This window comes from Alternaria arbusti (assembly GCF_024043155.1).
Source record: "Alternaria arbusti strain BMP 1465 chromosome Unknown scaffold_5, whole genome shotgun sequence".
Classification (NCBI taxonomy): Eukaryota; Fungi; Ascomycota; class Dothideomycetes; order Pleosporales; family Pleosporaceae; genus Alternaria; species Alternaria arbusti.
Genome location: NW_026249945.1, coordinates 83,548 through 101,663, shown reverse-complemented (window position 1 = coordinate 101,663; position 18,116 = coordinate 83,548). Strand labels below are relative to the sequence as shown.

Below are 18,116 nucleotides of genomic sequence, written 5' to 3'. Positions count from 1 at the left end.
GGTGGGCGCCCCTATATTTAGAAATCTGGCGTCTGCAGAGCCCAGGCCATCCGATCGCTAATATGCCCGGTTACAGCTTATTTGCTCGGTTTGGACCTTCGTGCCACGTCCGCCGTGCCCTTGCAATTGGGTGTGCAATCTGTACGTCAATCATCGCTGGGCCGGCTAACTGCACTTGGGCTGTTTACTCCACCTGCGACGCCCGGCTGAGTTATTTTAGGGACATATCAGAGCCGGGGTCCAGCGGCCTCACACGCGCAGAACAGACCCTTGATGCCGTACAGTAGCAGAATGAGACAGCTGCCTTTTGCCGGCATTGCGCTACCTCGCTGTGAGCTGCCTCTCAGATTAGCAGGGCCGTCTGACCGGCTCTGCAGCGACCAGACGGGCGTCGCTATTCTTGCGTGCCACGACCACCGGGCACGCGAGTCGGCGCTTGCAGAGATAATGACGAGAGTCGACCCAGGCTGCAGACGTTGGCCAGCGTGGGATAGGCGCAGGGCGGAGGCATTCGGTCGGCCGGTGCTCCTTGTGCGGCATTACACTTACCGGTGCGCCATTTGCACCCTTTCCAAGACCGTGTTTTGCTAGCCACACATGGCGGAGCACTGGCTCAATCAAACCTCTCAAACAGTAGCCTCTTCGACTGTGAGGGCAGTCCCTGGGTGAGCTGCGGCCCGCCAGCGAGTCCTCCGCTCTCTGCGACTGCAATCATTCAATACAGGCAGCCGTCGAGGGCACCCCGCACCCCCCGCCGGATGCGGCGCGGCACCCATGTGCTCTGTATCTTCACACTCCCTGTTAATCTCTATGCAGTCACGTCGCTTGCAGACGATCGGATAGCGTCCATACACATCGTCTCCAGTATCTGCTTCCATGTCCCCAGGCGTTGAAGTTGGATTAGGGCTCGCAGCACGCGGTTCCTAGCGCGGCTGCCTCCCATGTCCGAAACGCGATATTTTTAGAAGGCCATGCCGCAAACCCACTCCCACGGCTGGCATGACGCACCCACGACTGCGTCTGATTGACTGACTGCCCCAGCTTACCTCACCACACATCCAAAGCTCCAGATCGTTACACATTGCTAAGCTGCTGTTCGTCTAACACTTCCTGTCCGCCCTTGTCGTTTTCCCGTTGACATGATCTCACCCGCCTAGCCGCCGGCATCGTGTCCCTTCCCCGGCTTTACTAGCTCATGATTCCGCTTGCGTATACTCCACCGCTGCGAGACTAGTCTATGTGATTGCGGTCTTCACCTGCTGAAGCGACTGTGCCTCACACAGGGCCAGCGGCTCTACCGAACAAGTGCTCTCCATTGAAGCTTGTTGGTTCTAATTGAAGCATCCCAGATACCCGCATCACTCAGCAACGCGTCACTTCATCTTCATCAAAGAAACGACGCCCGCCGGAAAATAAGCGGCCCGGCGCGTCTAACCCCTCTATCAGATGCAGGTACACTCTTCGGCTGTTATTCTTAGTCTCACATGCACACCACCCGGTAACCATCCCTTTGTTTCTTATCATCACCTAACCCTCTCCCAGAGACCTGGTCGATGCAGGTACACATCTCGTGTTATTTTGGGCCGCATGCTGGCCCTCGGGATTCTCATTTCTCCAATCACTACGACCTCTGGCCCCAACCCGAGACCTGTGCCTCAGGGAAGACCGCGTGGTAGATGCAGGTACACTGCTCGGACGTTATTTCTGGACGTCTCAGATTTGATATACTAATCCCAACTTCATGATGACAGAGACGATGCGTTCTCGATCTTCACTATCAACTACTGCACGTCGTCGGCGCCTACAAGAGATCGTCGAGGCACACTTATCAGGGGAGCGGGGATGGGGATGGATAGGTAGTTCAGAATAGAAACCGACATCTTGAGCTTGGCCAATTTTTTCGAAAGCCCTCTCTGAGCGCGTAGCTTCAGCGATACAGCAATCGAGCAGATCCATGAATGGGTTGTTGGTACCATGACTCCACTATGATGAAGCGCTTCGTCAGATAGGGGTACTCTGTTGTTACGCGTTGCGTACATCCTACTATACTGACCCCGGACATGTGAGTTGAGAGAATTCAGTAAGGGGTGTAGGAGGCTCTATGGGAACAGTGAGGAACGTCTGAGACTTCCGAAGCCCTTGCAAATCTTGGGGATCTGGCAACGAAGAGGCAGATTCCTTTCTTGGGAGGACATATCATGATACGTGCAGTGACATGACCCTTTTGTCTGCATCTTTTTGTCCATTTCCGAGACTGTACTGAGAAGGGAACGCTCGAATCAAAAGCTGGAGACAGAGGAAAGTCATGTCTCTATATCTCGATTACGTCTTAGATTCTTCACTCCCGTGATCCAAGTTCATCCTTTCCAAGTATAAAGCGTCTCTTGATCGTTCCCCTCTCCTACCTTCAAAAATTAAAACTTAAAAGCCTTGTGCCCTGACTTTTCACCAAAACCACGAGTACAAGCTTTTATGAGTCCGCGTGGTTTTGCGGTCCCTATATTCCCAAAGAACACGAGATGAAATTACGATAGCCCGGGAAGCCCATAGCGCCGTCCCATGCACATTTCCAGCGTAGCTTTCGCGGCGCGCCACCGCAGCCACATGGCATGTTCAGACTGGAGTTTTGGTAGAAACCTCTCAAGGGTATGAATTGCAGAAAGAGAAAGTGTACTCAACCTGAAGCTTTATATCTCTCTTCCTAACTGCGCTAGTGTGCTCAGACACCGCATGGGTGCGAGCTGCGAAATATAAAACATCGCCATCCCTTACAAGACCTCACTTCAATACTCCGCCCCATTTCTAAGATGCATCCAATAAAATAGTCAACCAAGCATTCTATGGAGTGCTCCTTCGTCCGCTTCTGATGTAAATGAAGAAAGGACAACATGATGTGTGCTTCCGGAAGTCTCTACTCGTTACATGACAACCTACTGGCCGGATTTCTGGAAATTTTGGACAGAAGACAGCAGGTACACCCAGGACGTGGGAGACCGCACATCAGTTGTTTATGGAGCCTTCTTCGAAGACTCTAAGCAATTTGGCATGGCTGGCGCAGACATCAATCGTCAGCTTGTGTGTTTAGAATTGGTGGCTCGCACACATGGTATCTGGTCCGAATCTTTTTGGTGGAACCATTGAAGTAGTGTTGTGAAAGGAATTCCAATGTGACCGAGAGAGATATTTATATGAGCCAGAACACACCAGAAGATGGCTACATGGAAGTCTTGATCCCCCGGGTCCCCAATCTATCTTCCAAATGGTTCATAAAGATTAGCATGAGAACATCAACACCAAAACATGATCAAATGCATTTCAGGATCTTACACATGAAGGTGATTACACAAGCAAAACGTCTTGAATTAAACACTCCAACAGTCTCTCTTTCTAGAACATATAACACGCTACGTCGTCTCCACCATGGTATGTATTATCGTGGTCATCGAGCATGCATGACCACGTAACTGTGCATGTCCGCAAGGATGTGTACCTAGACAACGATGTACATTCCTCCCGAGGTATCTCAGCAAAACGTAAGAAAAATCGAAACAGATACAGAGGGAATGAAGCAAGCCGATTGTCAGCCATAAAGTGTATGAAGCTGACGGGTATTTAGGCGTGGAAAGCACAAATTAATGCCCAGTGTCGTAGAAGAAAAAAACCAGAAAGTCGAAATGGGAAAGGGTATCGAGCAGTTTGTACGCTGGGAAAACAGAACGGGTATGTCATGCTAAAGAAGATCTGAAGAACCGTTAGCGAGGTCTGAGTAGAAGAAGCCCACGATGCTCACCGAAGCACATTCTACCACTGTCTTCCGGCGCCAGATCCAGCTGCTGCCGGCTGGCCATCAACGTTGCCAGTAAGCTCGGCGACACGCGCCTTGATACGGGCAACACGACTTTCGATGGTCTCCTCGCCACTGGTTTCACCTTCATCGGTGCGCTGGCTCTGGCTCACACTGCGGCTACGTCGGACCTGTTCTTCGCTAAGCCTTGCGGCGCGCTCTGCTGCATTCTTTCTAATTTGCGCCCATCGATCCTGAGATGGCGATTGTTGCTTTGTGAATTCGATAGATTCCTCAGAAATGTCATCCGCATACTCGGGTGCGCGTTGAGTTGGGGTCCTAGGGTTCGTCTGTTGCACCTGGCGACGAGGCACGGTCGGGGCGGCAGCGGCGTCGTCTTCGCTCTCATCGTCAGCAGGGGCAAAAGCAGGCATGTCATCCATAGGGCCTTGGTCAAATCGAGAGAAGGCTTGGTCAATTTCTTGTTGCGTTGCTGGGGCTCCAGCAACAGGGCCGCCTGCTTGAATCGGCTCTGCGACCTCGGGTGAGGATGCTGCGGGACTAGGTTCGTAGTTTGGCGACGGTGCCTGCACGGGCTCCGGATGGTTGTCGGTGTAGGTCGGCGATGGCTCTCGTACGTTGGGCTGATGATCATCCAGTCGAGAGGTACTGCGAACGGCATCGGATGCCTGGAAGTACGAATCATCCGCAGGCGCAGGTACTGCTGCAGGCGTCTCGGTCTTCTTTCTTCCGAAAAGCTTCCTGAATCCACTACCTTCCTTCTTCTTCAGCTTGTTCGGTGAGATCTTCTTTCCAGATGCGGCACCCTGATCCTCACTGACGCGAGTCTTGGGCTGAGGGGCTACGACTGGCTTGCGATCGGGGATTGACTTCCTCAAGGCAGGGTGCTGGTTCGGTGTCGCGCCTGTCTGAACAGACTTCTCATCCTCGATGGGCAGTGGTGTCGCGAAGGGCGTTTCCTCGATGGGTGTGGACTGTTCCCGCGTCATTGCGACGGGGAATGTCTGTTGCTGAGGAAGTGGAGTCTGGGTAGGTGACTCATGTGGCCAAGGTACTGGTGTCACAGAGGCCTTGGTAGGCGTGGTGGTATCAATACGAGCGGGCGAGTCTCCTCGCTCAGACTTTGGTAGTGCAGGAAGGTCCCGGTTTGACACGCTTGGAGGCAGCGGGGAAGCGCGGCCATTGGCAGCTGCTGTAAGGTTGTTCTTTGAGCCTCTGCCCGCAGTGTGATCACCAAGGTATTGGGCACGGAGAGCATCCTTATCGAGGGCGGCTTCGCCAAACTTCTTGTCCCACTGCATGGCCGGACCAGCCTCGTTCACCAGATGTGGCTGCAATGTAAGCACACTGTTTGTTTTGACGGACGTAGTATCGTCAGTACGTCCTCGGCGTGTCGCAAATTCTTTTGCATCCTTCTCATCACGCTCGTTCTGAGCCAGTTTCGCGGCTGCAGCCTGTATCCTTGCGTGCTGGTCGGGACCAATGCTAGTCTTGCTCATCGGCGTGTTGGTAGTCGTCCGGCTGTATGGCTCTTTTGGGGTTGGCTTCTTGCCTGTCGACTTCCGCCGACCAAGTCGGCCGCGCCTTGTGAAGCTGAATTTGGACTTCTTCTCCACAATGTACGCACCCTCTTCAGGGGCAGCTGCACCCTTGACCTGCTCTTCCATGACCAGCCACTTTGCGCCCTGGATGCGTGTCTCGATCAACGTGCATCTTCCGAACGCAGCCTTGCGATCAGTAGTCTCTTCGGAAGCCAGACTGATCATCCATACCCACCAGAAAGTCTCATCGAGATCGAATTTGGTGATGCTTGCCAGCTCGCCGGGCTCGAGGTCGTCTTCGCTGAGGCCATTTCGTACGTGTGACTGAGAGCTGTGTACGCGGTGCTCTCCTAGTGGTGGGAGTTTCTGGTTTGGCATCAACAGGGTGGTTGGAGGAGATTGGTTGTTCTCGTCAGCAAAACCCGAGGATAAGAAGTCCGCCCATGAAGGAGTGGTTGGGCGACCAAAGTCGGTGTTGTTTGAGCGGGGCCCGTTTCGGAGACTAGAGAACTCTCGTGGGTTGCCACCCACTGGGGTACCGTTGGTACTGGCGGAGCTGTCCATGATACCCGAAAACCCGAAGTCTTCAAAGCGGGACCATGACGGGTCTGGTGTAGTGGGGTCGGCCGAGACAGTCGATTGGTTGGCCGTGGCAATGCACTCGAGTACTCTGCGGCACTCATCAGTCAGGGCCTTGACGGTGTCGTCATATTCAGAGAACTGCTGTAGCGCTCTGTCGTCGTCTCGGTACTCGAAGTTCTTTGCGCGACGCAGCAACGCGAATGGTGTAGGCGAAACGGAATCCACTATCATGACCACCTTGGTTGTTCGCGTTTGCATAAGGGTCGGTGTTTGCGGAGGGTATTCGGTCTGGGAGAGTAGCGCCTGGAGTGATCGTGGTAGAGCAGAGATGCCGCCGACTACGTTCATATCTGGCGATAGCGATCGCAGGTAAGCAAAGAAGAGATGGCTGGCAGCGTCCGCGGCCCTATAATTTAGTTAGTATGCGTTCGTCGTCTAATTCAGCGAGGTTGCTTACTTCTCCCATGTGCGATAACCACCGTCGAAGCCCTTGCCGTCTTCAACGAACTCAAAAGCCCACCATCCGGCTAAACGAGAGAGCTTCCTGCCACCCATGCCGTTGCTCTTGCCTCTCGCGGCGACCGCAGACAGGAGATCGAAGAAGTCGAATATGATGTGCTTGCGAGCCTCAGAGTCGACGCTGATTGGTATGAAAGTGTCGAACGCGTGGCGCGCGAAGTTTGAATCTGGACAGAACGTCAGTGGTGATTGGGGATGTCTTTGCGGTCGCCTTACCAGACTCGCCGATTCGGAAGAGCTCGTATGCGTCCCATGTGACGACACCGCCGGGGAGTCTGCTCCAGCACCATTTTATGATACTGCAGAGCGTCTGGCTACGTCAGCGCATGAATCGATGTGGTGAGATGGGCATGTTAGCCTACCAATGGCTCAGTAAGCCGCAGTTCTTGTGCCAGCCCCTCGCCTGTGTATTGCCGTGTGCCCTCGTAGGCGGCTTTGAAGAAGTTGCGTACGAAGTTGCGGGAGGCACTTGTGTCGGAGGTGGGGCGGAAGGGGAGGAGCATAAAGGGCATGTCCAGGGCTTTCGGGTGTTAGCAGTGCGTGCGGGGTGCCAATTGACGGGTCGACATACCCCTCGATTTCATCTCTTGGGTGCAGACGTGGATGAGCTCCTGAATCTCGTCGGGCGCGACATCCTTGCGCGTCCATGATTCCTCCCAGCGAGGCTTGGGCGGCGCGACGGGCTCGGGGGCAGTTTTGGCGCCCTTTTGCTTGTCCTTGGAGTGGAAGACATTCTTGAAGAAAGGCATGTTGGTGTATGGCGGGGCGGGTCTTCGCTACCACCAGGGCGAGTGACGCAGATGCGCTCGGGGGTGGATGCGCGACGCGGTAGTAGCGCGATGCAGGGACGGATGCTATTCAATTGCTTTTTCTGCGTATGGCTGCTGTGTTAGCAGTGTAGGTGTATAAAATCACTGCAAAGAGGTTCCTGGGCTCTGGCGGCCGAGGGGACGGATGGCTGCTGGCGGGAAAGGAGAAGAGCAGGCAGTTGCAGTCCGGCAGGCCTCATTAGGGTACAGGCGAAATAAGTTCCAATCGACGCCCGTCAATCGCCCATCCCTGCGCCGCCAAGCCCTCCCTTTGCAGCTAGCCCTCCAAGCAGCTGTGGCTTCTGCACGGGACATGCCTCTGTTTCGCATCTTTGCTTTAGTCGCCAGCACACCAGTCCCGGTACTCGAAAATCTACGCGGCAAACGCCTGGCTTTCGTGCGCGATTGGCGGGGCTGTGTTGATGTGTTGTCCCTCGTCGCGTCATCCACCGCGCATCCCCACCGTGTCACCGCTGACACCGCCTCATATCGCGCCCACTCGCCCTGCCTGGGCTGCTTCATCACCACCAGCCTTATCCCAGCTCTCAACACCACACAGCACCACTTCACGACGCCTCGTGGGACTGACCCTGCGTAATGCGCCCGCTGCTGATCCGACTAGCTCCCGACCCCAAGGGCCGTTGTCTCGTACGCATGAACCTGACTCCACTGTAAATCTAATACTCGTGATGCTATGGCGGCGGCTGAGAAGAAGCACATGCACCAGCTGAACTCACCCGAGGCCGGAGCATCCTATCTGACAGCCGCTGGCAGTGGCACGAACTGTACTCGCTCGCATACAAGGGCACATCTCTCTGATCAATTATCGCAGGCAATTGGCTTGTCACATGTCAATATACAAGGTGTAACGCGACAAGCAACCGATTTGTGTTGATGCAACGGCAGTGTCGTGAGAACACCATCTTACCCTTATGCTCACGTCAATACTCAACGTCTTATCGTCTCTCTGCTTTTTGCTTCCAGACAACCGCGTGACCGTCGCGCGCAATTTCCTGCAAACCCTTCCTGGTGGTACTTCGGCGTATCTTTGAAACGACAGAACAAAGTCAACTCTCCTTCACTTCCGCCCGCGTTCCGATGGCACGCCAATGGGTTCATGGCAGAACCCTGGTGGGAACGCAGGCTCAGTGGATATGACATCAGCATAGAAGCCATGGTTTCTCTGTATCTGAGCTTGCAGGAGCTGCCAATAGGGGGCATACTATCGGCAGTATTTTCAGCAGAGACACCCTATAAATTCAGATCGACAGGTGTTGTACCGCGAGAGACACCGTCTCAACTCTTCCTGATGCAGACGAGTGCTCGCGCCCGACGTGTTGTCTTCGGGCTTGTGCAATCGCCAAGCGTGCGGGCACGTGTTTTCGTGATCTGCGCTAGCCAAAGCTTCAAATCCGTTCTGGCCTAGCTCCAGAGCTATCGAAATGCCGTCCCGTTGACATCTCGACGTTGTCAGTACCCTGAACGCGTTCAAAAGCGACCCCTCGTGACATCTAATTAATGCGATCACCGGAACTAGTCCCTTCTTGAAGATCCGCGCACAATTCCGGGTTCGCTTTCGTTTTAGTTATTCTCTCTGTTGCGGGGTGCAGACAACTTCCGATCATGCCAGCCCAAACAACATGTCCGATACCCGAAGTCGACCGCGCCCTGTCGTCATACATAAACAATCGGGAAGACACGCTAAGGATTCGACGCGCTCTTTCCAAGTATCTCACCTCAAGCCTGAGGCCCGTCAATGCAGCGACCCAGAACCAGCATCTGAACCATGAGTGCCCACAGAACATATCTGCGGCCAACACCAACCCTCCAGGCCTGAAGGACACTCGATTGGAATATCTACAAGCTCTGCGGGCTGATTCCCAAGCGCAAACAAGACACCGTGAACTTCAGACGTCATTAGAAGATCTACGCAACCGCTACGTAGACGAGAACCCAACGCAGCCAGAATCAGAATACGACAACGAAGTTACGCGAGGTTATGTTGCTTTACTACGACAGCGCCAGCGCTATGCAGAACTTCAGGTCATCCAAGAGTCTCTAGACAAGCTCCTCACCGCAAAGCCATCGACCGCTGCGGCTGACCCAAGAGCTTCCATCAAACGCGCCATCGGCGAGCAACCAGACTTACCCGCCGAGAGGTTAGAGCAACTATCACAAGCCGAAGATGATCAAAACTGGGTCTTCAAGCTGAAGCAGGAGGTTCTCGAGGCGCGAACAGCCATGGAGCGCGCCCAGGCCGCGAGGCAGAAGGCCCAGGATGAGATGCCGGGTGAACCCAGCTTACAAGCACAAGTTCATGCGCTCGAGCGAGCAAGAGACGAGCTGGTTGACTGGGTGCAAGGGGAGTTGGCCAAGATGGAAGAGGACAGTGTTTTCCTTGAGGATGCCTCACCCGTCAAACGTCCAGTCAGCGTCGCGGCACCCGTCGATCTTGCGTCAGCAGAGACACAAATTCGAGAGTCATACAACAAGTACATTGAAGCTCGTGCTAGCCTGCTCGAAGCTCATGCAAGCCTCCAGCAACCGCTGGATGTCCAGACTGTCGACCAGAACGGCGGTCAAACTACACCTAACGAAGACAGCAAAGCCGTAGCAACGAAGCCCATCCGGCCAATCACCAAACTCTTGCCTTACCTTCCGCATCTTACCCAGATAGCCAACAACGAGCGTTCTCTACTCCAGCAATCTGTATACCTCCAGAGTCAGATAGCATCTGCAGACCAAGACATTGAAGAAGCGCTTCTCCGACTGTCCGGCGAAAGCCATCTCTTGCCCGCTGGTTCGAAAGAAGTCGCAGCATGGGGCAAGACAGCACGGGAGGCTGAGGCGGCTACTGAAAAACTGGTGAAGGAGCGTCTGCAGGCTGCCCGGCAAGAAGTGGGGAGTGTGAGCACGATTGTAGAGCTTTGCTCGTTGCAGAGTAAGGTATTGGAGTCAGCATAGGACGAGGGGGCGATGATAGCATGGGATAAGGATTGCAGAACCTAGGCAATGGCCCCAATCAAGCGAGAAAATATCATCTTCGCCAGTCACACAGGGCTTGTACATATCCCTAGAACGAATAATGGCATGACCTTTTTCCATTGACATCGCCATGTTAGACCAGCTCCTTTGTTCGATGTAAATGGCATGCATTTGCATGGCTGACTGAATAAGTGATGTCTGAAAAGATTACCATTGCTCGATATGTGACATCGAAGTGCTTTCTTTTGGTTTCAAATACAATGCACCGTAATGTTATATCTTGCAGGATCATTTCGAATAGCTATCAACACTCGACTCGGTACGGTATCGCCAGCGTCAAAGTATCAAGGCTGCCGCAAAGCCATGTGAACAAGACATATTCCTAGCTCGCAAAGAAGCCTCCTTTATTGGTTGTCTTGGAAGAAAAAATCCATACAGCGATCCGTCGTCTTTTTCGAAGTATCAGTTCGCGGGGAAAAGTGGTAGAGAGTGCAGAAGCGCAAAGCGCAGATGAAGGGCTTTATATAGCCGTCGGTGTCGGTCATCGACAGCAATTTGAGCGCACGATCTTTGACAGATGCAGACGAAGCATGACACTCTCGTTGAGTGGTTTTATGTGAAGTGCGAGCGCTACATGTTTACCATGCACCCCTTTTTCGCTTCTCAGAAGTACCGGCATTCTAAACATAGGATGTATTATTGAGAAGTTACATGTTAATTCTTCCTTCTCTTCTCCTTGGACATGGCATTGCATCCTTTTGATTTTGTTCTAGAGTCCAGGAGGATCGGCCATGGCATAGTTGCCGCGTAGTTTTGATATATCGAAGGCGGGCAAGGAGCCCTCGAGACATGGAAAAGAGAAGGATGACAGAACCGAAAGCATTATATGTTCCTCGTATCGTCGAAACGGGACATGTTGTTTGCGCGATGTGCATTCTGAATGTCGATCGCCTTGAGGTGAATTTGTCTTTGGCTCGCACCAGGACATAAGCACGCGATGGATTTTTTTTTTTGAGAAAAGACATGAGCACCGACGACGTGGTTTTTTTGATTTAGAAACCGAGCAGCCTGTGTGTGTAAGAAAGAGACTGTCAGACTGTAGAGACAAGCTTTTATACACGAGCGGTCAGTGCGCTATACCACTTTTGTTATACAAGTCCTGGCCAAGTACATCATAAACAGACTGAACAGCATCGTTACATATCAGCGAACACCATAGTATTGGCCCATTGCTATCGAGTGCTCGACCATTCTCAATCCATGATTTGACGTGTGTGTGGTTTTGAAGATGAACACATGTGTTCATGTATCCGACAACCGGGTTTCTACACATTCAGTCTGCTCGGTCTTCTCCATGAAGTGCGCAAGTACATGTTTCTAACACGTATTTTCTGACCAGAACATCAAAGCTTTCCACGTGAATGTTGCAGCGTACACTCAAACATATGTTCAGCAGGTCTCGAGTTCCTGCTCACACATAAGGCGGTCGCCTATGGTTTTGGTTCAAACAACGCAGAACACATAGCAACCCTCTCGTACTTTTTGGAAGATCGTACCGTGCGCATGTTGCTTTTGGCGGGAAAAAGAGAGTACATACGAGAAGAACAGTACCAAGTCGATATTTTATACCCGACCCAGCACTACTCACGCCATTTGCCACAGCGTTGACTTCTTTTTTTTGCGTGGAAGTGAACACTCAGTCTCATCGATTCTTTTCTTCACGCTTTTCTCACTCCGAAAACAAGGAAATTGTGGAAAAGAGCGATGGCGAGCACCCCCTGGCCATGGCTAGATTGTTGTTGACGTTTTTGAAATGCGCACATGACAAATCGGGATATCAATTGGAAGTAAACCCCAGCGGAGAACCCAGAGATATACGCTCTTGCAGTCTGTCTTTTGGAAGTTTGTCTTTTTAGAAAGTAATGAAGGAATGAGAAGAGAGAGCGTCCTTCTCAGCATGGGAAATCCAGCTGTGTGGTTTTGAAACCCGAGGAAACAGTTCCATCATGACAAATTGATATGTTTTTAGATATGTTTCGAGTTTGGGTGCTGATGTGGGAAGTAAAGAAGCGACGTGCTGTGAGCTTATATAGGTATCGCTGGAGGCCTGTGCGTGCGCATGCCCCAGGAACGTATTAGTACATAATCGTTCGAATCCGACATCACCTGATCCAAGGTCTGCCTTCGCTGAAAAAAGGACATTGAAAGAAATCTAAAGAGGTATCGTAGGTAACTATGCATCAGCAATCGTTCAAAACCAATCCCAGTATGCTCTGCCTCATCGCATAGCAACGACACAGCTCGCCAGTGCCAGAATTTTACATGCTCATGACCTCCAACAGCCTAGACATCCCTCCAATTCCGACTAGTCACTCGCTCTCTCGTATCCAGCCTCGGGCCTCTACCCATCTCACGATACTCTCTCGCAAGCCCACCTCTATCACTTCCCTGATCGATCAACCTCACCGCCCTCCTCTCTTCCACAAATGTGGCAGGTTGTCCATTTTCATCGATACCCTTCCAGCTTCTGATATCATTGATCTCAGCTGAATGTGCGCTCTCCAAATCGGTATCGTCATCTTCTTGTCTTCGGCGACTAGGCGGTGGAGTCATAGAACGAGTCCGTTCGAGTGCTCGTGGGCGGGAGACATGGCGAAATAGTGGCCGCGGTGGCCGTTCAGGTGACAGAGGAGAGGGCGGAAGACGGGGTGTGCGACGTGCGGGAAGAGGAGAGATGTTCCGCACGAGTACCTCCTCAAACCGTCTTGAGGGCGGAGGAGAAGGTGAAATACGGCGCTGTCGATCAATGCGAATTTCCTCTTCGTACTCCCTTCTTGGAGATGGCGATGAGTGCCGTATACGGATCCTCTCGAAGTCCTGGGATAGTGGCTCTTGTGGAGGATCGTCTACAACCCGACTGCGGGAATACTCTCGGTAATGCTCGTACTTGTCGCCACTCGCCAGTCGTTCGTCGGCATACCTTGATCTTCCTCTTGGCTCAAGTACTGGCTCTTCTTGCCTTCTTCCACCACCAAAGTGAACACGAGGTCCTCCGACTTCGACGCGCATGCTCTGCTGACTTTCGCGCATGGTATCTCTTCGCCTGTGGGAGGTTTCGTGCTCGGTGCCTAGGGGCTTCAGGATGCTCCGACTAGGTGAATCCAAACGGCGACGTGGCATAGAATCAGCATTGCTCGAAGTTTCATCCGACGCCTTGAGGAAGCTACGCTGCTCTGGTCCAATCGGGTGGTACGGCCTCGGATGCGACATGAGACGAGCTTCCGCTTCCTCGTTTCGCCTTTCAGCCCGGAGGCTAACACGAATTGGAGATCTACTTGCACTCCTAGTCCGACGTTCCTGAGACTCGCTCCGATAGACAACTCTCGAAGATCTTGTCGGCGGCGGGGGCGACGGACTGAGTTCGATGATCCTTGAATTTGCTCGGCGCGATGGACTTCTCTCGACCTTCCTGTAGGAGTGAGTACGGACAACGTCTGGAGGAGGCCACACCTCGTCAGATCTCGAGGCAAGACTGGGAAGTGGCGGAGGTGGCGCAGGGTACACTTCATCCGACCGTGTTTCCCTAGTGCGGACTATGTCAGGCGGGGGCCAAACTTCACCAGCATACCTGGAAGAGCGGCGAGGACTCAGTGAAGAAGTTTTGAGCTTTCGTTCAGCCCTGCTTTCTTGTGGTTGTTGAAGTACTCGCAAGCCCAGGCGCGCCTGGCTGGATGACCGTTTGATAATACGTGGACGACTAGGAGAGTATCGCGTGACATAGATCTCCTCTCTATTTTGTCTTCGGCCCCTACGCTCGTCATGGTCGATGTCGATGTGGACACATTCTCTAGGCCAGTCGCAGGGTTCTTCGGCCGTACATCTTCGAATGTACCTGTATCTGCTGCTTGAACGATGTGACCCTGCAAGCTTCTTTTTGCACCTTCGACAGGGTGTGGGGATCATGGGCTTGCCAGGAAGGACCGGGTTATTGCGATGGAAACCTGCGGAGCGCATCTCGCCGCAGTGACTACAGGTGTGACAGAGCATAATTGGCACAGCTACTTCTTCTACCTGCGGGGGTGGTGCTTGCGCGGCATGTGATTGTCCGTATTGTTCGTAATGGTATTGCTCGCTTGTCTGCCTCGATCTTGACTCCATGATCTCTTGCTGCGTGTTGCGTGACGATGGTACCATTGAGCTCGTAAGAGGAGCGGCTCGTCGACGTTCCATCCCAGAACCTGGATTGCTATACTGCCAGTCGGCGTTGTAACCTGGCGGAGGCGGTGGTCGTGCGTCGTAGCCCTGTGGAGTATGAGCGTGCCCTTGTGGTCCGGCTACTGGCGGTATCTGCTGTTGACCCTGTTGTTGTGACTGAGGGCTTAGGAGCGGTGGTGGGCGCTGTGGGATCCCCAGATGATTGTACACGCCCTGGCCGTATCCAGCCTGCTGCGGATATCCAGCCTGCTGAGGGTATCCAGCCTGCTGAGGGTATCCAGCCTGTTGAGGATATCCTCCCTGGTATCCGGGAAAAGAAGCGACGGACGAGGCAGCTGGCGGAGGCGTGGGTGCTGCGGGAGGGACTCCGAGCCCTTGGAATTGCTACACGACGGGTAAGCCAAGTTCTATATTTGCTGACGCACTGCGCGCGGGCGTCGATGAGATGGGGCCGAACATGATTACGTCTATTCTTGCTGTCAGCCAACTTCTGGTCTCAGGCGACCATGGCGCACTTACACATTGTAAAGATACGAATTGGCTGGCCGGGCGAAGGAGCCGGGGTACTGGGGAATTGGCTGGCCTTGATCTTGGCCTTGCCCGTTACTGCCACTGCCGCCAGTGCGGCCCATGTACGACTCAAAGGCCCTTCTCTGTTCTTCGTTCGCCATATTGTGGTTTGAGCAGGTGCGGACGTGCGACTCGAAGGCGGAGGGAAGCCGGAAGAGTGGCCCTGGCCGTGGGTCCCACGTGGGCGACCGGGAAAGCGCGAGGAGGTGTTAAGAGGAAGGAGCGACAGAGAGAGATGTGGAGTAGACAAGTGATGGTTGGAAAAGCATGTGAGAAAGCATGTCGACGAACGTGGAGTCAAAGTGAAAGAGCAGACGCACAAGCAGGACTGCGCGACTGCGAAACCGCATCTCCAATCATGATAGTCGAACTCACCGCAACTCACCTCAAGAATACCGATGATGGGACTTGAATATTCTTTTATTTCTTCCCAGACGCCCGCCTGCGAACAATGCCAATATGGCTTCTTATTTGTACAAATGCTATAGAACTCTAGCAAGATTTTGATACGCCCACCATATCTACTCAACTCTCAATACCCTAGGTCCCTTCCTCTTGGTGGACCGCTTCTTCTTGTGGCCCTTGTCGAACGATACGGCGCTTTGATGGTCGCGACCAAAGTTGTCAAGATCCTTGACCTTGTAGATCCTGATGATCCAGTTCTCGCTGGTAAAGGCCTCCTCGATGGTGCTGAGCTCGGGGCCTTGTGCGGGAAGACGCGCGCCACGGACGCGGTCCTGGGCTTGTCCGGCGGGGAACAGCGCGTTGTAGTTGTAGTAGGACATCTTGTACCTGATATGCTGTTAGTAGCTGCTGGAGTTGATGGGACTAAATCACTTACATCAAGCTGTTCTTCATAGTGGGGGTGGCCTCCTCGTCCACACGGTACTCGCCTCGTGGGGTGAAGAAGTTGCGCTCCTTGACCTCATCGGGCCAGATACCCTCGGCAATCCTGACCATCCAGAGGAACTTGTTGATGTCGTCTCCAGAGTAGCCAAGTAGACCACCAAAGACGACCAGTACGTAATCAACCTCGTGTTGACGCATGATGGGGTAGCTGACCTCCTCCCTGGAGCTCATAGCCTTACCGACGGTAGCGATGTGCGTGTTGTTCCAGGTGTTGTTGTCGACAAGGGTTGGGCGGTCGGCCATACCACCAATCTGGTATCCGTAGTCCCACCACGACATGATCTTGGCGTTCTGAGGGGTGTTCTGCCTGAGCCAGTAGTATGCCTCACGGTAGTCATCGATGATGTGTTGGCTACCGTCAGGAAGTCTGGATGCGAGCACGACGGAGGGCGAAGAGTAGGCGTTCGAAGTGACCCATGTGCAGTGCAGAACGAACAGCATGAGGTAGATGGCGGCGGTTCCGGCGACGGTAAGCTTGGAGGCATACGAGTAGATGCCGACGAGCGGGTTGCGTGTAGATCGGAGACCCTCGGGAAGGATAGCTGCAGCAGCGACTGCAGCGGTATCGGTGCTGCCGTTCTCGGTAACGGGCTTGGGGGTCTTGACGTCTAGGTAGGTGTCGAGAATCTGCGAGAAAGCGATTGCCGATGCAACGCAGACAATGGGAGTCAAAGTGAGCATGAGACGGACCATGACACCAGCGAAGTAACTGGCGAGCACAGCGTAGATGACAATGAAGACCTGCTCGTCGGTCAAAGTGCGGAAGCACAGGTAGACACCAGCGGGGAAGAGCCAGATCATCATGTTGAGATCGAAGAAGAAAGCGGGCCATGCGGTAGGCTGATGCTCGGAAACGGAGGCGATGATGGGAATGTGAATCTTGGCGTATCCGGTGTCCCAGAGCGAGTAGAAACGGCCAGTCCAGGGCGCAATAACACCAGAGACGGTAAGAAGCACCAGTCCTCCGACACCGATGAGGAAGACACTCAGAACCAGAGCGCGGAGCAGCGTCTGGAACTGCTTGCCGGGGAGTTGTGCGCGAACCCAGTCGACAAAGGCCACCAGCTGGAGGAGGCCAAAGACACCGAGCGCGGACATGTGCTCGCTACTGCGGATGGGCAGGAAACCGACGAAGGGAATCTGCATACTCGCAAGCGTGCCAAGCGCATACCACGAAGTATAGCTGACATACAACCTCGGGCTGTATCGTCCCATGCAGATCAAGACGAAAGCGTGCAGGGGCAGCAAGTTGGTGATGAAGACGTATCCACCCCATGCTGACACCATGTATCCGTAGAACAGCGCAGTCAATGCACCCCAGAACATGGATCCGAGCTTGACTGCCTTGATCCACAGGAAGAAGGTGAAGACGAGCAGGAAGATGGCAATGGCCTCGTTATCGTAACTTCCTGCGACGGATCGCGAGATGTAGCCGGGGGTGATGCCCATGAAGGCTGCGGCGAGCAGACCGGCCGAGGGCGACGGGACCATCTCGGAGGTCAGGAGGTAGGTCGCGAGAGCGGTAAGACCTGAGAAGGCAGGCGCGAGGAGGACACAGATGTTTCGAATGTCGACGGGCATGGCGAGAGCGCGGAGGGCGTGGTAGATGACACCGCTGGTGACCATCAGTCCGGGGTAGAGAGTACCACCCGTGACTCGTCCAAGAGGATGCCATGTTCCTGCATTCCATGTCAGTCCATTGTAGCTATATGGCATTGGGGCATGCGGTGGAGATGCGTACGGTCGTCGAACCAGTCCCAGAAGCTGTAGAAGCCATTCTGTACCAAGTATTTCGTCGCTCGGAAGTTGAACCACGGATCAACTGCATTGCATAGTCAGTCAATTGCCCTTCCATTCCCCAATTGTAGTACTGACACTCGTGGATGATGCTCTCAAAGCGAATGACGGAGAACAGACGACTGCTTACGGCGGCGGCAGCGATGAGGCACAGGATAATCACCCGGAGCAAGCCTCGAGTGTTGCGGCCAGTCGCCTGCTTGAGCAGCTGCCCGTCATCTACGGCGGCAGCCATGTTTGCAGGAGAAGTTAAGGAAGGTGAGGTTGTTGGTCGCAAGGCCGCGTCACGGAACTTCTCGAGAGCTATGCTTCATGAGCACACGTTTCCAACTCCACGCCTCGGCATTTGGTTTCGCCGACTTTCAGCATCCCTGCAACGTCATC

At 53.6% G+C, this 18,116-nt stretch overlaps 3 protein-coding genes across 3 annotated transcripts; 1 reads left to right on the top strand and 2 right to left on the bottom strand.

The window, feature by feature from the left end:
• Window positions 1-3,801: 3,801 nt before the first annotated feature.
• Window positions 3,802-7,196, bottom strand: J4E86_004526 (uncharacterized protein; the record flags this gene model as incomplete). Its single annotated transcript, XM_051445064.1, has 5 exons — window positions 3,802-6,334; window positions 6,386-6,614; window positions 6,664-6,757; window positions 6,810-6,967; window positions 7,019-7,196. 5 exons carry the CDS (start codon window positions 7,194-7,196, stop codon window positions 3,802-3,804), a joined length of 3,192 nt encoding a protein of 1,063 aa, XP_051303161.1.
• A 1,683-nt stretch (window positions 7,197-8,879) lies between these two features.
• Window positions 8,880-10,220, top strand: J4E86_004525 (uncharacterized protein; the record flags this gene model as incomplete). The annotated part of the gene is made up of 1 exon (XM_051445063.1): window positions 8,880-10,220. The coding sequence occupies one exon, from the start codon at window positions 8,880-8,882 to the stop codon at window positions 10,218-10,220; it is 1,341 nt and encodes a 446-aa protein (XP_051303160.1).
• Window positions 10,221-15,547: 5,327 nt separating this feature from the next.
• STT3 (oligosaccharyl transferase stt3 subunit) lies at window positions 15,548-17,967 on the bottom strand (the record flags this gene model as incomplete). The annotated part of the gene is made up of 4 exons (XM_051445062.1): window positions 15,548-15,818; window positions 15,868-17,614; window positions 17,677-17,757; window positions 17,811-17,967. 4 exons carry the CDS (start codon window positions 17,965-17,967, stop codon window positions 15,548-15,550), a joined length of 2,256 nt encoding a protein of 751 aa, XP_051303159.1.
• Between the last annotated feature and the right edge of the window lie 149 nt (window positions 17,968-18,116).